Below are 23,482 nucleotides of genomic sequence, written 5' to 3'. Positions count from 1 at the left end.
ATAAGACATTATGTGTCGATCCATTGAGCTCTTATGTGCTTACGGACATCCTACACTTAACATAGGATACAATGGAGAAGCAGGTACAACACATCCAAGAGGAAATGTATACAGCTCCTGTTCCTATTCCCACACAATGTTAAACTGCTTTTGACCTCAGCAGTAGCAACAGTAGGATAGAAATTATAATTTAATACAGTGGATGCAAATAAGCCATCTTAATGTGTGTCCCTTGTGCCCGCTGCAGCCTGAAGCTGGAATGTGAGAAACTGGCCAGTGAGAAGACGGAGATGCAGCGGCACTACATCATGGTGAGTCCAATCAGGCCTTCCCCTTTTCCTAACTCTGATTTAGAGCTACCCTCAGAGCTCAGAGGCTGTGACCGCTCTGGGATGGGCTCTTCTGTTCATATTACAACCAAACCAGCTGCGCATGGCTTTACATCACTTACTTAAAATCTATCTATCTCTATCTATCTCTATCTAAGCTCCAGTTTTAGTGTTAATGTTCATATTATTAATGTTTTTTGATCTTCTCTTATCTTATTCTTTCAAAACCAGTCAGCTCAGTGCATAGTCTTGAAGGACATGGTTTTACTTTCTATAATAGAAGATAATGAAAGATATTTCTTCAGCACAACAGCAAGAGTCTTGTTCTGTTATTTGATTGTTCTACCGCTAACAACGCGTCAATAGTTCCTTTTTATTGCAAGAAATATGAAAAACTGTATTTTAAGAGGAGAAAATTGTTTGTTTGTTGAAAACTAATATGAACCTGGACTTTGTAACAACTAAGAGTTAAGTCTTTCTAGTTAAGAACCAGCTGCTTTTGCACCACTTTGGGACTGATGCTGGTATCTGTGGTGATTGATTAATATTGACAGCCTATGGTTATTTTTTACAGTGTTGTTTTTACCTTCTCTTTTACATCTCTGCATCCCTGTTTAGCCCTGCGCTAGTTCATCTGTTCCCAGTTTTTTTTTTCTCTCTAACAGCCCTGAGCTCCCTGTGTGTCTGTGCGACTAAAGGCGCACATGTATCGTAAGTCTTCGTCTGTGCTACACAAACCCACGACGAGCCGACCAAAATACGATATGCACCATCTGCTAAGCTGCTAGCATTTCATAAACCTGGAGAGTGGTCAGGATCAGGGCTGTGAGCACCGCAGACACACAGACGGAGGCAGAGTACAGACGAGAGAGTAAGCAAAAGCCCACAGATAAAATAATGCCAGCACACAGGAGCTAGAGACTGTTTATATGCAGCAGAGAGCAGGAAAATACATACAGCAGGTGCACAGACCCAACACTTCCACATCTTTATTTTACTTTCATAAAAGACAATGTGACTCAACCAAGGAGGGTTTTCACATGCACAGAGAGAAACTTTATGGTTAGCCTTAGCATTTTATACAGATAACGATTAGAAGTTGTTTGCGACTAAACATTATTTTGTTATAATGATGATGTTATGGTTCTATTGGCAACATCTTTCTTCACTTTTTAGTTCACTTACAAGATAAGCAAGACTTCTACTTAGCTAAAAGTCATTGATGAATGATGGTAAACCTTTTGGTTTGGATTGCAGGAATTTTAGGGGCCTTTAATTCTTGATGCCATTGTCATATAATTCTTTATCCCGTAGTCCCAATTATACAGCATTTGAAAACAACAATTTCTCAATCTTGTATTTCCCCACATCCCGTAACTGGTGCTTTTTAAAGTGTATTTAAACTCCACTGACTTTTCAAAGAGAAAACACAAGATTCTGCCTGCACATAAAGTATAGTACAGTGGGAACCACACACAAAGACAAACCCTCAGACGCCTTCGAACACCCACTTCCCTAATCTCTCTGGCACTCCCAGTTTTAGCAGCGGTTTTCTACAATAACTGTGTGCAGCAAACACCTCTTACACAATGCCAGCAGTCTGCCTGGGTCTACCTTTTTGCATAGATGGGGCCATAGATGACATTTGAGTGAACTTTGTGCATATTAAATGTCACGGCCTTTGTGACCAGTGGTGAACTACAGAGAGGCAGAGATAACACCAGAATCCTGCACTACATTCTAGTCTTTTTAACAGCTCCCTTTGGCAGTGAGTGGGCTTTGAGGTCAGAGAGGGGCCCATGTGGTGTGTACATTCATCCATACATATAGGCCACGACTGCAGGCTGTAATACTTGTACTGGATCTCTGCTGTGGAAGTGTGGCCCTAGCACTGAGAAGAGAGAGAGAAAATGAGAGGGAATGATAGCTCAGAGAGAGAAAAAGAGAAGGGGATAGGGAGAGAAACAAAAAATAGAAAACCACTGGTGAGGGAGGAAGGGTACAAAGGAGGCTGAGGGAATAAAATGGCAGAGAAGGAAGGGAGAGGAGTACAGAGAGGAGAGGATGGGAGGATGAATCTAACGGACACAGAGAGGAAGAGATAGTGATGTGTTTTTTGGATAAGGGTGGTGGTGATAGGGGGTGATGTAAAAGAAAGGGATGAACAGAAAGAGGGCGCACGCACAGACACGTAAATAATGTGAAGCAACAACGGCCTGGCTGTGCCCACAGAGGAGATAACCCAGAAGGCTATATTTAGCTTGTTAGCCCTTGTACACACACATTCACACTCTCTCTCACACACACACACCCCCACACCCACACACATACACACACACACACTATAAGGCCTGTTTCCACCGTACTGCAACGCTCTGTTTCTGTTTTTATTCTGTACCTTTAAATACTGCACTCAGGGCCAAACTTCAGCCCAAACTGTGATATTGGAACATTAAAAAAATAGACAAAAAGGAAGATTAGAAACCATAAGCACACAATATGAAGTAAAAGTAATTTATCTTAAGACATTATCAATTATCAGCTGTTGCTATTTTAAGAAGTCGTCATTCTGGTCTTAAAATATTTGTATTAATCTGCGCTACATGAAGCTGTTTTTACTGCGCTATTTTGTCCGTAGATCAAGATATGAACATTAAATAACAGACCTATGAGGGTACCGTTAGCAACAGGTTTGATTGACAGCGTTGCTAAGCCTGCCCCGTGTAACTTCTAGCTTCTACTAGCTTCATTTGGCTGTAACCGAACGCTTTGGGTGACATCATACTCCCTTAGTCCACTTCTTTATAGTCTATGGTTTTAACTCAATGAAGATAGATATTAATTCAGTTATGCATGATACAATATCTTATTTTAGAGTTAAATTTATTGTGATTACTCTTATTATTGACACCTGGACCCTCTAATATGTGACGTCATTTTTCTTGTAAAATTTTTCTGATTGGCCCTATTCTTATTTTTGTTGTTACACTTATATTTATTATTATATTGAGATCTGTGTAATCTATCATTGACTAATCTTGTCATTCCATGTTATAATATCTCAGTTTATCTAATTATTTTTTTGTATCTTTAATATACACTTTTACAAAGTAGTGGCAAAAATGTTCCTCACGCACCAATGAGCTGCCGTGGAGTTTTCTTTGTGTCACCAAACTTGTCAAAGTCATTGAGACTTTTTCATTGGCAGTGGGCACATTTTACACTTTTCATGCTTTGGAGACATGTTGCAATAACCCTCTTAAATTGCGGCTGTCTGTGGAGTATGGAGCCAGCTTTTGGATATTGTGTGTTGGATCTTTGGCAGCTCCCGTCTGTGTAACTGCTTTTTGGATGGAAGGCATGTTTTGTGTTGGCTGCTTTAATAGACTCATGGTTCATTGTGAGCTGTGGAGCACATGAGTGAGACATTGGCATCTTTAGGGGAGAAGCTGAAAACACATTTTGCCATCTTGATTTTAGTTGCTGGTTATAATTCTGTTATGTTAGATTTCTTGGGCAGGACAATATGGAAAAAAATGAATCACAATTTCTTTTCCTCACATTGATCAATCACAATTTTCAGTTTGATTTTATTTTGTCTTATTAAAAAAAAACTCTCGAAAAAACCTAATTATATCATTGGCGAAGCATAGAAAGTATGGAAATGACGTAATGCGGATCTTGATTAAAAGCTGATGAATTGCACAGCCCTCTGATTTCTCTTGTGTGTTTTTTTAAATAAAGGGGAGTTGGTTGTTAGCCTGGGTAATAACAGTGTGTGGATGTGTAGGTTGTTTAAAGGACCTTCCCTGCAGAGCGGCGTTCACCTCTGGCAGTCTCAGAGCTACACAAGGGAGCACCAGAGTGTGAATGAAAGAGAGATGGAGTCGTCTTGCATCATAAAACTCCCCCAAATCTCTGGCTTTATTCAAACAGACCTTTTTTGTCAAAAGGCTTTGCTTCTGATCTAAAAAGTAAAAATTATCTTTACTAAAGTGGACATGTTTTACATAGTGATTTTGTAACCTGGTCATCTTCATATCACCATGTCACAGTCAGATCAAATGTAGCGTAACAACTACAGCAACCGATATGCTAATAGGTCAGAGGGAGGAAAATCTATCATCATTGCCATAGCAAGTGACGATATATTATATCTTTTGAATAGGAAAAAGTCTTCAAAATTAGGCTTGTACCTTTTTCAATTCTGATATCTATACTTTGTCTTGTCGGTATCTTATATTAACCAGTGGCAGTGTAGTGAAAATCGCACTTATTTCCTTAAAACACAGTTAACTTACATATTACAAAAGAGATTTCATATCACAGAACTGATTCCTGATCCAGTACATTTTTTTGTATCGTCGCTGATATTCAATGCCAGTATCGTATCTGTGCATCTCAGTCAAAATCAAAAATCACCTATGAACAGGAAGTTAAAACCTATGAATAGTGATTGCAATTTGAACCTTAAGATTATTAGGTTGGGTCAAAGTTATTATTTACATGTGTGTGCTTTTAATATAGGCCTACATAATAGTGTCAAATATAGAATTTCCATTTCAGTAACCTACAAACTAATTGGTCTTTCATAAGTTACAAACATGGTGATTGTCTAAGAACAGGCTATCTTTAGACTCTTGCTGATGGCATTACTGTTAAAACTATTTAGGAACCTTGAAATCTGGTTTGTTTTATTTAGTTTTGATTGAATTTTTAATGAAAGGTGATTGTCCAAGAAAGATAAGACTAGTTATTGTCTTTTATAGATGTGCTTTATAGATAGAGCCGTTACTCCTAAACTCAGATCCTGCTGTGATGGTTTTCAATGGAACACCTGGTATAAATTCAATATGTATGTTTCATTTCAGCTGTCACTCTGGATCCTCTATAATTTCTCAGTGCGATTAAATGTTCTCAGAAACCCATTTTATTTCTATCAATGTCCGGGCTGTCAGACAGAAGACAGAACCACAGGAAGCGACGCGCCCACCCCTTTAATATAGAGTCCAAAGAAGACATGTGTGCTGAAGGGTGACAGCTCCCAGCCGGGGGCACATCAGGTGGCCTCTGTGCGTGTGTGTGAGTGTGTGTGCATGTGTGTGTGTGTGTGTGTATATGTATGTGTTTAAGAGAGGTGCACAGTCGCGGCAGGGGCTCTGGTCTTAATGAATGGATGGGCTGCTGCGAAAGATGAAATATTATTGTACTAAGCGTCAGCATAAGAAGAGGCATTAAGTGTGATATCTCGCACTTTGTTGGTTATATTTGTGAAAGAGAAGTGTTTCTCTTAAACTGTTGTCTTTTAGATGTTCAAGATGCTTTGTATCCAAGAGTTTTATTAATTTAATCGACCTTGTAATATCTTAAAAGTGGTTAAGAGTCAGCTCCGTTAATCACTAATACTTTTCCAGTCCTCTAAAATTTTACTTTCATGTAGGAAGTTGTGATTAGCTTTCATATCAACACAGAGGAGATTTTGATGTACAGGCCAAACAGGTGGGAACTACATCTCCTACCAAACTGCAGTGTAGTCTTAGGCCCATAGTTGCAAGATGATCTAAAGTTCCACACAATGCAGAATCGATATGCCTTCTGACTTATTAGAAAAAAAAGATGTTGCAATATGCTTAACATGAATGTATGTTTGCAGCTCAATCAACATGGTGGGTGAGTGGCAAGCAATCTTGCCTTACAACATGAAGGTTTCAGGTTTGATTCCTTAGCTTTTCTGAGGCATTTCTGTTTGAAGTTTGCACATTTTTCTGGGTTTCCTCCATGTACAACATGCACAATAGGCCCCCAGCGGCATCCAGCGATGGGTCAAATGGAGAGGATAAGGGAGTATTAAGTATTTATTGCAGTTTTTGAAGCTTTGCAAGAAAGTGACATATGTGAACTCCAGTGCTGAAATAAGTCCCATATTATATTTAGTTAATGTTCCATGTGTTTAGTCTCATCCGTCATGTGATCGCTCTGAGCTGTGTGTTGTGCTGTGTTGAGTGCAGCCCTGAGGTGCAGACACTGTGTGTTTAGTGCTGCTCTCAGCCTCTTCCTGTGCCTCTGCTCATCCGTCTGATTCAGCCTGACACTGTGGTCTCCTCAGCAACATTACACACACACGACACACACACCCACACCCAAACAACACACAGACACACCCCGACACACACACACACGACACACCCCCCCCCCCCACACACACACCGACACACACACACACACACAGACACACAGACAGACACACACACACACAGACACACAGACAGACACACACACACAGAGAGGGAGAGGGAAAAGGAGAGGAAGAGAGCGGGGAGATGGGAATAGAGTTAAAGGGAGGGTGGGGGTGAGAGAAGAAGGGAGGAGAGCTGGAGCAAGGAGAGAGAGGGAAGAGGAGAGAGGGAGAGGACAGAGAGAGAGGTTAAGGCGAGGAAGAGAGGAAGATTTGAGTAGAGTGAAAGGGGGAGTGGGATGCAAGGAGAATGGAGGAGAACTGGAGCAAGGAGAGAGGGAAGAGGAGGGGGAGAGAGAGGAGGAAGAGAGCAGGGAAATGGGAGAAGAGTGAAAGAAGAGGACAGAAAGAGAGGAAGGGGACGGCGGAGGTGAAAGGAGAAGGGAGGAGCACTGGAGCAAGTGGGGGGGAGAGGAGAGGAAGAGAGCAGGGTGATGGAAGTGGAGTGAAAAAGGGGACAGAGAGATAGGAAAAGAGGGTGGGGGTGAGAGGAGACGAAAGGAGAGCTGGAGCAAGGAGAGAGAGAAGAGGAGGTAGGAGAGGGAGGGGAGTACAGGGAGAAGGGGACATAGAGAGAGGTGGATATGAGAGGAAAGAGTGAAGCAGTGAGCAGATGAAGGAGAGAGAAGAGAAAGAAGAGAAATAAAGGAGAGAAGAGGGAAGAGGAGAGAGAAGCAAGGTATGGGGAGGAAAGGCAAGAGATGGGAGAGAGTGGAGAGAGGAGGGAGGGGAGAGGAGTAAAACATAATAAATGACAGGGCATACAGGCTCTTTGCAGCAGCAGATAAAGAGAGGGAGTGAAGAGGTGAGAGATGGGAGGGTGGAGAGAAGTGGGAGACGAGGGGGAGGGAGGAGAGTCATAAAAGGAGAGCAGAAGAGATGAGAGATAGAAAAGAGGGGAGGGAGGAGGGAGGCAATGAAGGGGTGAGAAGTAAAAAGATAAAAGACAGGGGCATACAGGCTTTTTGCAGCAGAGAGTGGCTGTCTGGATGCAATCTATAAGTGGGTTGTGATCATTTGGCCATATCAGGTGCTGCATAAACTAAAAGAAAAAGACAAAAAAGACAAACTAATCCAAAATACGACTAATACAACCTAGCAGGAAGAGAAGGGCACAATTGATACCGGGATTGCCCTCTGCTTAAGCTGCACCGCTCTGCCGTCCAATAGTGGGAGCTGTCCAGGGGATTTAAGCAGGGCCAGATGTAGGGAAGGATTGAGTCTGTTTTAAGAGTCTTAAACCTGTCTGAACTGTCTGGAACTGGACAAACAAACATGACAACAATTCATAAAGTTTTAATAATTCTCTAGCATTCCGCTGCAGGTGATATTGTCTTAACTACAGTGACCCAGTATACAGGGACATCAGCTTAGAGCAAACAATGCATCAGGGAGCTATGAAGAAGTGGTCCATTATATTTAGTCTTATCAGTGGCAGTGCTGCGTGTCTCCTGTGGTACAACAATGAGGAAAATAACTACTTGTGTTCACTGTTTTTGCTTCTGCATTATAACTTAAATGCCAAGTTCTAAAGCACTGTACTTTTATCACCATGTACTGTTGTTATAATATAGAAGTCTTAAGAAGTGTTGAAAGACCCCTGTTGAATAGGTTACTTAAGTACCATAGTGCATAATAAATGACCTCAAATGCCTCTACCTCTAGTGGAAGTTAGAGCTATGTATTTGTGTTCCAGTAAGGCTTTCAATCCCCTATTGACAACTAGTTAAGTGTGCAAAAGTGTCCTCTTTTAATGTGTCAAATTAAAATGTTTTTGCGTTTCTAAATGTAGCTGCTTCAAGCTCAAATCCAGCTGCAGCTCCTCTGATGAAACCTCCTGAAAGAGGAGCCGTAGTGTAGCCAAACGTTTGCTGTGACTGATTTAGCCGTCACCCCCGTCACAGAAGTCAGAACCTGCTAACACAACCTGTGATGTGGGTTCACTTCAAGCAGTAATAAATGTTTTAACGTCAATGTGTGTGTGTGTGCAAAAGTGCGTGGGCGGGCAGATGAAAGAGACAAGTCCACCCAAGAGACACCCATGAACAATGTTACGGCTAAGGTCCTCCACACGTAGAGACAGCAGTACAGACAGTAAACAGCCACACACTAGCGTTCCATTTAGATAAATCACCTTGGATTAGACCCACTTCCTAAAGCTCATTTTCAAAGATCCTGCCAGAATCCATAGAGGCGTGCATGAGGGGGATTCTGGCTCTGCTGTCTTGCACTCTCTCAGTGATGCGGGAGGGGGGCGGAGGGGGCACCAGAAATAGAGAGCTGAGAGATATGGAGGAATGCCTTTTGTCTGTCCCGATGATGACAGTGCTGTGTGTGTGTGTTGTTAGTGCAGATACACACCAGATACAGCCCGTGTTCACAAGACTGGAACCTCGCAGCGCCATCAGATAAACAAGGATTACATTGGACCTCATTAATCTAAAGTAGCCCGCCTGTCGAACACACATAATGAGCTAAATGTGAGCTAAAGCACAGGTAATGGAGATGGTAATAAGAAAAATGATTGTTGTTAGGCTTCATATTGGCTTCGCTTGAGGTACAATAGTGGAGTTGACCTCATGATGCATCAAACAAATTAGCACATTTTATATGCCCTAGCAAGTCTGATATGATTTTGGTTGGTTACTTTTAGTGTGCAACATTTTTCACAGTTAAAATTCACACACTGATTCAGTTATTCAACTGTATGAAAGCAAGTTGGCTCTGTGGGTGGACACTGGACAGTATTTCTTCGTTTGGTGTTTGTTGGTCAGGGCATAAGTTACATAAGGAAATCAATATACCGCTATCTATGAACATAAAAACAAACAAACAACAAAAAAACTATTACTAAATCCAGAATGTAGAATGTGTTTTTGAATGGTCCTTTTAAGGGTAAAACATTTTGGTCTGAACACACAATAGGCTTAGTCCCATTGTTTATTGCCTTCTTCACAAAACATTTAACTAAGCACTAAACCTTCAAAGATGCCAATTAAGAGTTGTGCAGTAACACAATATACATCAGTATGTTGTTGTAGACCTCATTATGTGTTTTGTTAGAAATATTCAAATAGTTACATTGTCAGAGGTCAAATGATGATGATCTTTTGGATTTGCACTAGTGTTGTGGTAATACTCGATTTTGATACAAAAGAATAGACTTGCATATGATAACATTTTGTAAAAATATTAATTAACATCATTATTAACATGAATACTTTCCTCATTGTCTTATACCAGTTTGGATAAGCTCAAGGTCGTTTGAAAACTTTTCAAAAAAGGTACATTTTTTCCTGTTTATGTGATTTTTGTTTAGTATCAATACTTGTTTAAATATGTATGTAGTTTCAACTACTAGTTTTAGTATTGATTAGTATCTGATTCTAAATACCTTTGACAGCCCTAATTTGTATGTGAGCCAACACAAATGAGCACTGCCAAGTTTAACCACTACTGCAGGGTGACACTGCTCTGCATCTTAACTACTGTGACCCAGCGTCTACAGTGGAATAAGCTAAAATCAGATGACACCACAGGGAGCCATAGGGAAGTGGACTATAATATTTACTGTCAATGGTGGCAGCGATATATGTCTCCTGTGGAACAACAGTGATGAAAATGAGTCCATAAAAAGCACTAAATAACCTTGCTCAGTTGCATCTTTGCTTAATGTTTAGATCCAAAGTTAAATAGAGACAAGCTTATGGACATGTTAGATGACACAAGGAGGTTACGGAATATATATATATATATATATATATATATATATATATATATATATATATATATATATATATATATATAAAGCAAATCTAGTTCTCAATACAAGTTTATGTTTACTTCACTACAGCTGAGAGCAGTATACGTTTGTACTTTCTAGTACTTTGTACTTTCTAGTCCAATTTACTTTTTATAGTTATAGTTTTATAGAAACCTGCTGAAAAGGCTAAGGGGTTATTTTTTAACTTGTTTATGGTGACATCTTGCCCTAAGGTTTTGAGTTCATTTTGAGTCTACTATATTTGACCTGTTAATTGTAAAATATGTCTTTACTTTAAATAAACACTTTTTTAAAAAGGTATTTATACTATATAATCATTTTTATATGGTATGGGGTAATAAAAAAGTATAATAATAATTATATAGGTATAAAACAATGGAAGCATAGCCAGACTGGACTGCACTAGACTGGAATGGGCAACACTATCATAAGGTTCATGTCTCTGAGTGCTGGGTACTGCACTGATGGTAAATAAACTTCCCCTGCGTCATGCCTCTTCTCTTCAACTCTCAGGCCACTACACTTTACTCTACAACACACAGCATTAACAAAACATCTGAAAACTCTACCTCTATGAGTTCTAAATATCTAATGCACTCTAAACTTCTGACATTGCCAACCCCAAGTGTGTTGAAGAACACCAAAAACACAATCAAAAAGAGGACAGATATGAAAGGCAAACATTGATCTAGTGTTAATGTTATTTCTAAAGAATCTCTCTCCATTTTCCGCGGTCTTATGGGATGCAGAAACACGCGACAAAGCAACCGTCTGTGTTAATGAGGACGGAAGCACTGAGCTGAATAGCAGTTTTAATTAAACAGTTTTGATGTAAGTGGACTGAAGCCGATTTCCATTCATTTCTTGGACACATCTTGACTTTGCACACTTTGGCTGTTTCTATCAGTACTTATTGCACGCCTTCTCATAATTTCACATCATTTTTAGCTTGAGATGAATAGTTGCTGAAGTATGAGCCAAAGGTTTATGAAACACAAGGTGTTACTATTGGAGCTGGAGAAATGGACTTAAATCATATAGGAGAATTACACTGTCTGTACCCCATTTTTTCATGAGATAAAGTAGTTTTGTCCAGTACAGATGTATTATAAAAGCTGCTCTTTAGGTCAAAATGAGACAGCTGTGTGTTGTGTGCATCTTATTATAAAGAGTTTTTTAATTGGCCATGGACCAGGAAGTAACACTGGTGTGCTGTTTGCATACTAGTTGTTAAAAGTGGCCTCTGGAATTTGCAAAATATGCTTAAGGGAGAGTGAAGAATAAGACTGAACCATTGCAAACTGTTTAAAATTAACTAGTTCTGTTTTTCATGTTTTTAAGATGGTACAAATCAGATGCAGTGCCTTTAATTTTAAGGAAAAAAGTTAATGTAATAAAAGAATCATGGGTGATGGAGTAGGCTGTGCTGAAGGAACAAAGAGGCAATCACTCAAGCAGAGACGGACCCAAGCATGTATTTATATAAATTTTGTCAATGTGTGTTGCCAGGTGCAAGATGTGTGGAAGATGTATAAGGTACAAAAACATGCTTTGAGGTGGCTAAGAAGAAAGAAAGACGTAGCAAAAAATAGTAACAGGTGAAAGAAAAAACTCGGGTTTATAGAAATGAGACAAGATGAGACTTAGCAAAATTTAATCTATTTTCACAGAATTAAATATAGAAACTTTAAGAAATACATTTAAAAACACTCCTGTTAAACGTATACATGTATGTGAGATGTGGCTAAACGCGCAGTACTAGTAGACAACACCACTTGAGGATGGGAGAGCAAATATATAGAGCAAAGCAGAAAATGGAAAGGCAGAGAAAGAGGCAGCGTGAAATGGGACGGAAGATGATTGATAGAAATGGAAGAGGAAAAAAACGGAATACATTTTAGATTGAGTGAAGACGACAGAGACAAAAATTAACATCAAAATGATCAGTTTTAAATGTTCACTGTGCAAATTTTCTGGTGCTTGGAATGTTCCAATGTTTTTTTTTATTTAACCTATCTCACTCACAGTAGAAAAGTCTGTTTTTCAAATATAGCTACAAAAACACCTCTAATTAATTAAACGCAAGATAGGTATGTTTAATGCCATACCGTGTCAAACATTTCTTGCAATGATATCTCCATGGAGACAAGCAGAGGGAAGACCACCCGCCACTGGAAAAGTTACACAGTGCACCTTTAGAATCCAAACAAACAGTGACAAAGGAGGGACAATGCCTGATTAAAGTTTGGTAAACTTTTTGATTGTGGAATAATTACTTTTGCAAATTAGAAAAATGTAACATAGAAAACATTACTGTAGCACTTGAGGCGACGAGCTCCCTGCGCTGCCTGAGGGGAATCAACAAATGAACCTCTTTGCAAAATCAGCCATTTCACTTTTTTGTTCTATCCAACATAACATTTTCAATCCTTTATTATGCACTCTTTATTCTATTCCAGCTCTGTGGCTTTTCAGTACAGTCTAATTTGTGTTTTTAATTGGATCGATAGATGGAGACCGACAGATATGGTGAATGAAACGGGAGATTGGTGCGTAATGAAGAAGGGCTGACAGAAATGAAACGAGAGCATAAGTGAAAAAGGAAGGAGCGGAAAAATAAAAGGCGGCGAAAAAGACAGGAGTGAGAGAGCGCGGGATAAATGGGGGAGAGACGAGAGTGATGGAGTCAGCGTGGGCCTGTCTCATCAGTCACAGAGCTGCTCATCTGGCTCTGCGCTCTGTGCCTCTGCCACCAGCCCCAGCGAATACTACTGTTTTATACTCACACCGGAGCAGACACAGCAAAACATGACCAAGATTAGCCTAATATATTTGACATGCCTAATAACAGGACTTTTTCTTCTATATTTGGGATTTTTATTTGAGATTTCCTTAAAGAAGACATGTGTTTTTTCTGGCTTTGAACTATACCATTTTACATTTTGTTCATTATAAGCAGCAGTATTGATCTAAAACAACTCAATAATAGAAATGGGACCACTGACTTCCTGTTCAAAACTGCAGAACTGATATGCCCAGCCTCTTCATAGATTGTCATTTATTTTTATTTTTGAAAAGGGCAAAAAACTATGGAAACATTTCCCACTAGTATAATGAAAAAGTCCATGATAAATATTTAGCCCAAATTGTACTGTTCCATCTATTATTTATTGAACAACAAGTTGATAAAGTCATTATTTTGACAGGCCATTGGTGGAGTATATAATGGTTTTGACAGACAAAAGCTCACAGCAGATCACAAAAACACACGCGCAATGGTTGAATTTCCACTAACCCACGTTCACAAAGACGAGCACTACGCGCCACTCGCTCTGGGACGTAACTGCCTCATTATTGATACTACTCTGTTATTTTCTTCTCTTCATTAAAACTTCAGCAACAAACAGGGCCATATGTATCTGAAGCTGAGCAACAGATGTTCAAGAGAAATACTGACAAACTCCTCTCTTTGTCTCCACAGTACTATGAGATGTCCTACGGCCTCAACATCGAGATGCACAAGCAGGTAAAAACTAAATATATATATGCTACTGTATTTGTATAAGGTGTAACTTTAAATGTAGGGGATGGATGTTTGTAGTGGGCGGTAAATGGTTATGTCTTATTTTTGCTGCTAGTTTTAATGTGTGGGTGGTGTGCTCTTTCATGTTCCCTGTATATGCAATGTGGTGCCTGGAATTACAGTCCACAGTGCTGTGTCCCTTTTAGTCAAATAGCATTGGTTTACATCCACAAACCATTCTGCACAGGTGGTGTCTTTTGTTATTGGGAAGATCCCGTGTGTCTGTATACAGTGGGAAAATGATCACAGAGGCAACGCACATGCACTTAGTTAAAATACTTTGTTTTATTGGTCAGACTAATAATAGCCTAAGCTACAAGTGCTTTTACCATAACCACAACAAACACTAGATTTGTATAATGGAGTTGCATGGTGATATCAATAAGCTTCACCCAGCAGTAAGACTACCATGATTACTACTAGTGGTTACTACAAAAAAAAAAACACAAAAAAATAAAACTAAACAGTTTTAGTCCTGCTTTAGACCTGATTTTCATACATATGTATATGGGTCAGACCTGGATGAGTATTTTTCAAATTCAGAAAGTAGTTTGTAAAACTGTCTAAGTCCAGATGTAGGGTGATTTGTGTTCATTAGGTGGTCGTACTTTTGGCATGTTCAGACCTGGAGGTAGTTAGTGTTTGAGAATCACTGTTCAATGTAAACGATCACTGTAAACATGTCTGACAGGACACAGGATCTTGGCCACTTCTCCACAGTCACGTCTTTGGTCTTTTCAAATGGACAGATCAAATGGCAGCTGGATGTCATTAGCAGAGGCTCACTTGAAACAGAGAATCCTGGTGTTTTTCCAGTTCAGCTAAAGATAAGACAAAGTCAAATGAGCTGTGTGTTTGGTGCGTTCTGTGGCTGGCTCGCTCTTGTCCATCCTGGTTCTGCTGCTAGTTTGGCTCACATGGCACTGAATAAAGACAGAAGAAAGTTTTAAGATTGTATGCATAAGTACTGACTGATTTCATTTCATTTTCAAAAATGTTAGTAAAGGAATGGAATCAGCATTAACCCTGAACTAGAAGTTTTGAGTGTGATGTTGTTACAAATACTTTGGCAGAAATATGTACTTTTGAGAGTCCTTTTTTTATTTAGCATTTTTTCAGTTTCTTTTAGACCACAGTGCGTCAGTGGAGACATTATGGACTTTCTTTAAAGGTGACTCTTTCTCCATCCCTCCTTCTAAATTGCTCTCCGCAGTCGCCTCGTGCACTGTCACGCCAAACAAGAGGGGGCTTTGTTTTTTAATACATTTTACATTGCGCTCAGCACGTCCCTCAATGTCATTTAGAGAGCGCCATTGTTTGATTTTTCATAAAAACACCCCCAAAATGACAGCCCCTGCTCCCTGCACTTTAACCCTTTAATCATGGTGTCATCCCATCAGCGAGGTAATTATAGCGCGCAGCTCAGAACAGCAGGGTTTTGTCCAAATACTTCCAGAGCACAAACTGTATGAGCAGCAGCGACTGACACACCACTGTGCGGGGAAAGGTTATTCTAGTGCATTAAAACATAATGGCTCACAACAAGCTGACTGTAGGGCTATGTACCAACATAACTCTCTCAGTAAATGAGTGCATTATAGGTATGTACTGCTACATTGACTTAAATGGCGCAAAAAAATTGTTTTTAATCTTTTTAATTGAATACTCTGATTAAAATCTGTCATTTCCCATTTTCCCGTTTCCCAAGTCTCTTTGCGATATTTGAACAAAGTTGCAGATGTACATCAGATACATCAGAGCATCATGTACATCAGAATACAGAATTTAGACTTTTGCAACGTGCAAATGTAGCCCTAATTGTCCAACATTTCCAAGAGACTCTACAGTTGTTCTGTACTTCTTTTTTCTTTTCAACATTAACTATTTCTTCACCTTCCGACGTTCACATTATAATGTCTAGTTTCTTGTGAGACTTTTGCTGCCCAATAACACTGAGTGACGAATGAGGCAAATCGATTTTTTGTGAAACCCACAGCAGAGGTATTGACAGAGCAATAATCAGAACAGGAGAAAGAGAGAGGGAGAAAGCGAGAGAGGAGTGCCCTGCCAACAACATAAAGCACAGGCAGAATGAGAGAACAGGAGAGGGGAGGGTCTGGGGAGATGACAGAGGGACAAAGAGCAGAGGAGATGGAGAAGAGTTGAAAAGGTGCAGAGAGCTGAAGATGACAGAAGTTGAGCTGTACAGACTGAACAGGAACACGGTGTCAGGAACACGAGCAGAAGAAAGAGGAAGAAGGATTACAAATGAATGGGAACTAGAAATAGCACAGGAGATTGTCCAAAACGTGGTAGCTGAAAGGACGTTTATTATAAATATTGTTTTAATTTTTGTCAAACGGTGCCAAATTTTGGTATTATAATTCATGCCTTCCTGCACACGATGTAATGATTATTGTTCAATGGAAATGGAGACTAAAAACTTCTGTTCTGTTTTTTTCCTTGATTACAGCTGGCAGCAAAAAGTAAATGCAACTATACAAACAAACTGTCAGAATCTAGTTAAGATACACAATACTGTACACAGATTAAAAATAAACATATTATAGTTGCCAGTTAAATGCTTGAGCACTTTCTGTAAGTATACACGGCTGTTGTTGTTATTGCTAGATTTCTGGATTCAAATATTAACTGTCCATATGAAAACATCTCCGCTCATAGATTAGCCGTAGGAGTATGTGAAATTGACAAGGTCAGTGTAAATAGTGTAAAGTACAGGTAACCGAATGGAAACTATGAGTGTATGTGGAGTTATACAGTAGATGAATAAACCTTTTTAATGGAAAGTGTCTGTAGATTAATTGCACGGATGAAAGCGAGAGGTTAAACAGGAAGCCTCAGCAGCGACAGATAAAGACAACGCCAAGAAAGGAAAGAGCTCTAGAGTGAGAGGGCAGAGACATCAAGAACAGGGCGCCGCTGTAAGAAATAATGAATCATGAATAGATTTAACACTATGCGCTCTTGTCCTCCTCACATCCTGTCTTCATCTCTGCCTCTCCCCTCTCTGTCATTATCAGCAGCGGGGTTGTCTCATGTCTGCAATTAATTGAGCTTTAACACTCCTCTCTACTCTTGTGAATTTAACCCATATTTGGCTTTCACTCTTTTGTTCTCCTCCTCTGTATTTCAGGGAATTCTTATCTGATCTGACTATTTCTTTCAAAACTACTGTATATGGACACACAGGCATTGTCTCTTCCTTATTATCATATCATACAGCTCTGTGGATTCCCAGGAGGAGGCAGAGGGCTATAAGGACTTTACACTCCTCTCTGTGGTTGTTCTATATTCATTGATATAGCACTTCTGGGGCTGGCACTGTTTTTGCCCAAATCCACTGCACTACATGTATATTCACAGACAGGCACACAGCGGGAGATAGGGTGCAGCACTGTCAGAGATGTGCTGAGGTTGGTCATGTGATGTTGTGAGGTGTGTGGTGAATGAGACTGGGCTGGTTTAATCTAGTGACCATTATAAAAGAAGAAGAAAGGTTTGACCATAATTGTTCAGAGATTTTAATCAGTCAAAAGTGTTTAGACGTTTCCAACTGTTGACCTCTCTTCACACTTGCATTATAATAAAACTCCTAAAAGTAATGGTTTGCTAGGTCGCCTTTTGTTTATATCAAATCTAATGTTAAGTATTCAATTTCACTGTCGTTCATTGTGTTTTTAAGCTGCTACAGATGCAATGCAGAATATAATTCTGTTCATTACTGTACCATATAATCTATGATGGAATAATCAATGTGGTTTTGCTTTTTTCCCATCTAGTTCCTCTAATCACTCTGATTATTGAGAGCCATGTGTTTTCATGCCTAGCATAGCATCAGCGGCATCATAACTTCACATATATCAGCACTCCACATGTGTTCCCGCCTAATTAGCTGTGATATGCAAAGTAGCCTGTACCCTAGTGTAGATTTGTCATGGTAAAATGAAACTGCTCATTAAAAAGGCATGCAAGTATCACTAAATAGTTGTAAAAGTTTCAAATGGGTTGCTGGTACTTTTTGCTTAACTTTTCTAAAAGTGCTGTTATTGACTCATCTGATGCCAAATGGGTTTAATATGTCACATATCAACAAAATATCCTGAATGTTGAAATGAACTCTTCTGCACAACATCATCCACAGCTGGGACCTGACAGTCCGGTCATTTGATAGCGGACATGTGGAAATTGGCTTGCCCTGCACACATTTTACTCACTAACCTGACCAAATAATATTACCTTGCCAGGTTCCAATTGAGAGGGGTTGTTTCATCACATAGCAGAAGTGAATGTTCACATACCCTGTGCATCTCATTTTGAATATGGAAATAGTGTACATTTTTCTCCAGTGACAGGGGAGCCCATCAGCGGACCCCCGGGGCCCGCTGGAAGCAATTGTACAACTGCATGTGTAAGTGATTCTCCACAACTGCAATGGAAGCTGACAGAGAACCAGAAATTGTCATATCAGAAATGAACGAGATGAACGTGCGTCTGTTTTTTTCATATCATATCAAGCAGAAAAGTCTATACCTTTTGGACACAGTAGTTTGGACTCAGTTTAGTTAATATGTCATCACCATGTCTCTCTTAACAGATGCTTGATCTAGGAGACTATGAAATCCTTTAGAAATGAGGAGCCACATATAGCTGTTTCTTATTTGCTTATGTGTGCTCTGTAGTTGACTGAAATGCTGGAAATTGAAATGTGACACTCAAATCCATCATAAAACAACTGTGCAGGGTTCAGCAGGGTTCAGTACCCACATATGCGTAAAGTGGACCCTTTTTCAAATTCAAATGTAACTATAATGTTACACTAGATTCAGAATTACTTCATTTGCACCCAGCTCTATTTAAAAAAAAAAATTGTATGTACCGTAGACTCGTTGTTTTTTCTTGACACATTACAAGATTCATGATTACCTCTAGTTTTTACTGTTTTTATGTTCCTAGGCAAGGCATCTCACCCACATTGCCCCACTCCTGTCTGAATCCAGCCTGTGGGGCTAGCTACCATATCCACATATGCTTTTCTATGGCAACCATGCAGTAAAAAAGCAGTCAGGCTGAAAGAAATAAACGATTTTCCTATAAGCAGTATACCCAACATATATAGAAGTTCTGCATTTGATCTTACCTTTATTTCACCAGGCATAACTAAAACTAAATGCTGACCTCACGTGAGATGCAGCAATGGAATCACCAAACTTCAAACTTTGCCCTTTAGCACCAGTACTGAATGGCTGCTACCAAATGCCTTTTCTTTGAGTCTTTTGCCCGGATGTGATAAGCCCGTGTGTACATACAGTGCAGTCTTTATTGTGCGGAGCGTACATAGAGGCTCTGTGTGCCGGCAGGATATGATAGGAAGTAGTGTTTGATAGTCAGGATGCTCCGCAGCCAGACTCTTCCCCCTGTGGACTCCCGAGGACACATGAAGCAGCTGGCTGTCCTTCCTTCCTGCTCGCTCCTTTCATTTCACCAGCACACTCATGTTGGGTTACCATGCTTTTTGGGGACATTACAGTGAATTACATACATTTCCTGGAGACTAAGCATATCCTTTAACATTGTCACTACTTGGCTAACCTTAATCTAAACCGTAACCTTACCCCTTTTAACTTGTATCTGAAGTTTAAACCGTGCTGTTAACCTAATATAAAGCATTTACGTCATGGGATCCGGATTTTTTTGTCCCCATAAGGCAGGTCCGCATGATCTGAGTGTGTATGCTGATTTTAGCCCCCACAATGTGATGAATACCAGCTCACACACGCGCGTTCTGCTGCTAAAGAAAGACACTACGGCCAGGTCTTGTTTTTTCTTATTCTTTCTTATTCTTTTGCTATATTGCATTAGCATTTGTCAATAACATTCCCATTGAGCTAAAATAGATGATAAGTACAGAACATGAGGAACTGTGTATCTTGCTGCTTAATTAGCCTGTGCTGTCTGTGTCCCTTTGATGCGTACATTTACTGCATACTTTGGTATATTTGGCTCAAGTTGTGACCCAAATTTTTTATTTCATTTGGAAGACATGAAAGAGAGACAGGAAGTGTGTTCATTTTCAACTCTTTGGTTAATAATAGGATTGGACTTCTCTCTTCCTCCTTTTCCCCCTCTCCATCTCTCCCTCTGCCTGCTCTTTCTCTGTGTGTCATCTCTATCACACAGCCAGTCGATAATCCGCACCGCTATGGTTTGAATTTATGCTAACTGGTTTTATTTAAAGGGCGGGATTAGGAAAGGGCTGCCTATGTGGGTCAGCTACAGCAGGCTTTCCAGAGGTCAAATGATGTCTGCTATTACAATGTGTCTATGATCAGTGATGTGGATATTTGGATTCATCTCGTCCAGCTTTGATTTTCTGCACATATGATAATGTAGAAGAGTTCATTGGTGCGTAATGAGGCACAGAATGAGTTTGGGACCGTGAGAGATGGTTTAGATTACTACTACTACTACTACAAATATGCCCTTAATATTGAACATTTGTTGCATTATATGAGGAACTTTTAACCATGGTGTAAAAGACATTTTGGTGATAACGATATATTTGATGTCAGACAAAATACATAACTGGCATTTATAATATTTGTACTAATTGTTTTAGGCTTTTTCACCTGATGAGCCCCCGTAAGTTCTGCTTCCACTCCTCACATCCTTTCTCTGTCATTATTTGTGTTTTTTTTTACCTCTGTAGAGTCTCCACAGTCAGTATTTAAGCTGCTCTGGGTGTTGGCAACTAGCCTCGATCTCTGTCTGCCTTCCTCTTGCAATTGAGAGGAAAATCAACTGCGAGGCACAAATTTCATTTTGCCCTGAAATCAAATAACAATGTATCATCATGAGCAAAATGATATGGCCCAGCCCAGTTGTTTACTGTATAGTAGTATTTAATTTACTACTTTATACTGTATATCATTAGCACTATTTCACATGTACGTCATTGACCAATATCAAACTGATCCTCTGTCCAGTGAAAACCCCCTGATTTTACCTGGTCAGCCAAAACAACATGCTTTGACATACCTCTGGATTCAAACACAATGTAGAAGGGACTGGCTGGTCAGGTAACCACTGACACATTTCTCCATATGTGTAACGTGTCTCCAGAAGCCATGCTTTTGTGTACACGTGTGCATATTGTCCTCTTTGTAACTCTGACTACTTTGAGGCTGATTGCGTATAGTGAACAACATGAGTTTAGGCTGTTTGCAGTCTGTCGGTGCAGCTGGTGTGCTGGCACCGTGTGAGTATGACTAATAACTCTGTAATATCAGTGAAAGCATGGAGCCAGAGAGGAGTGATGGTGTGTAGTACTTTAACTATACATTCACTTGAGACTCAATGGTAAAGCAGCAATAGTGTTTGACAATTAAAGTACATTTTGTATCCAGCCTCCTCAAATATAAAAAACACTGTTCAGTATTTCTTCATGTTTGATCACTCAAATAAAAAAATAAAAATTAAAAAAAAAACAAGAAAACTACCAGTATTTGTAAGGCGCTTTTCATCTGACATACATATGGTGATCCGTGACTGGTGGTTGATGTTATGCGAGTACCTGCCTGTGGTAAACATGGGAGCAAGAAATGGCATAATTAGTGGACAGTGACTGTGTAATTAATGTATATTAAAATTACATTTAACAAGTATTTAAACGTCACTATGCAAACTGAATTAATAATAAATGTGACAATGGCTTCCCTTTTTATGCTTAAAATTTTCTTTGATAAAGACATTGTTTGCTGCACAAGTCTGAGTGCGGTAAATTACTGTGAATTTTACACCCCCCCCCCCACCCCCAGTTTCCATGTCGTCACCGTACCCTCTAACACATGAAAACCCACTTCTTGTGTGTGAATGTGTGCCTGTTGATGTGCATTTGCGGGGCTTTGCTTGCTCTGCACACAGCCGTCGTATGTGTGCTCGGCTCTGTTTAGATTGCCTCTCTGTGTGCCCTTGTTGCCTCTCTCTCTTTCTCTGTGTGATTTGAGGAGCGTGCACGTGGAGGCCATGTCTGCCTACGTGCACATGCAGCTTAAGCATACACTAGATTTTGTTCTGTGTGCTGCTCTTATATCCTCTATCTCTTTGCCTCCCCACCTCTCTCTCTTTCTCTCTCTCTTTTTCCGAATAGTGGGGCCATCAATCAGAAGGCAAGGGGGATAGAGGAGAGGAAGGAGCAGGGGGTTGCAGTTGGCTCAGAGCCAGGGAAAAGGAGCTGGCACCCTGCCCAGAGAAGTGAGGGAACAGGGAGAAGAGATGGAGAGAGGAAAGAAAAGTGTGGCAAGGCCATTCTTTCAGAGAGAGAAAGAGAGAGAGAGAGTGAAGAGCGAAAGAGCGAGGGCAAGTGCACTATGGGAAAATATAACATAGACAGTGTGGAACTAGAGGAGAGCAGGAGGCTGATTGTGTCGAGAAAATGTTGGAGACAGTAGGAGTTTGAAAAGAGGCAAAACCGTGCGAGACTAAGCAAGTGATTAGTTTGTCAGAAATATGTATTAAGACTAAAGACGTGGAATAACTGGAAGCATTTTATTTAACACAAATGCTAAAGTCACTTCAAAATGTTTCCAGCTACAACAGAGACCCATATGATTGAATTTAGTTCATTATTTCAGGTAGGGAGGATTTTCCCCTTGAGAAGAGTGCTCTTGGTGATACAATGGAAACAAGACCTTTTTACAGAGCCCAAGTTTAAATTGGACTTAATGGGTTCATTACAGAAACAAATTGGCATTGTGCAACTTTTATTAACTTCATGTATCACGTTGCTGTGGTGCACATTTTCTTTAGTTTATGTGTTTCCGCCTCTGAGTGGATTGAGTACCTGCTGTCTTTCCAAGTTGGACCTGATGATGGAATAGCAGCTATTGTTTTAGTAATTAGATTGGCTAATTGATATTTGCTAAGTTATGGCTCGTGGTTTAAGAGTAGATGATGCTCTTGAATTATACTGGGACTTTCACGTGATGATAAAAGTGCCATTCTTCCTGCACAAACCTGGCGGTGCTCTGCTCTGAAGCCGAGCTGGCACAGACCCTCACTGGGCACGCTCTCCCTGCACCTGTGCCAATCTGCCCACATGGATCACATTCAAATTCACCAAAGCTTTATTGGCAACATGATCATTGTTGCTTGCTGTTACGCTGGGAGACCAAACACAGCACTGATCTGACATAGGACGTGGCTCACACAATGTTCCAATTGAAAATGCAGTATGCAAATGAGAGGGGACTAATTATCCCCTTTTAATACGAGTGCACATTATAGTTGCAGGATGTGAAATACTTGCTTAATTCTAGTCTTAACTGAATAATTGACTGATTTATAATGAAAAACTTCTCAATTACAGCAAGATCTAATAATAATTTAACAGCTTGCACATCTCATCTATTTTTGTGTTAGTTGACAATGTTTCAGGACAAGGCTGTGTGACTCCAGTCCAGACCTCAACAAAGTGAGAACTAAATCAACTGATTTGTCACGTTTACCTTTTTAATTCACTATGAAGTTCTGTC

At 39.9% G+C, this 23,482-nt stretch overlaps 1 protein-coding gene across 3 annotated transcripts in view; it reads left to right on the top strand.

Annotated features, from left to right (window-relative positions):
* The window catches only part of tle2b (TLE family member 2, transcriptional corepressor b), a 60,600-nt gene that overhangs the window by 12,811 nt on the left and 24,307 nt on the right, over positions 1 to 23,482 (top strand). For all 3 annotated transcript variants that reach the window (XM_033964941.2, XM_055221586.1, XM_033964940.2), the window contains 2 exons: positions 248 to 311; positions 13,830 to 13,874. In XM_033964941.2, the coding sequence (XP_033820832.1) occupies positions 248 to 311; positions 13,830 to 13,874 (109 nt within the window). The remainder of the gene's footprint in view (positions 1 to 247; positions 312 to 13,829; positions 13,875 to 23,482) is intronic.

This window comes from Periophthalmus magnuspinnatus, chromosome 4 (genome assembly GCF_009829125.3).
Source record: "Periophthalmus magnuspinnatus isolate fPerMag1 chromosome 4, fPerMag1.2.pri, whole genome shotgun sequence".
Classification (NCBI taxonomy): Eukaryota; Metazoa; Chordata; class Actinopteri; order Gobiiformes; family Gobiidae; genus Periophthalmus; species Periophthalmus magnuspinnatus.
Note: the sequence above shows the minus strand (reverse complement) of the source record. Positions and strands in the feature narration are given on the sequence as shown.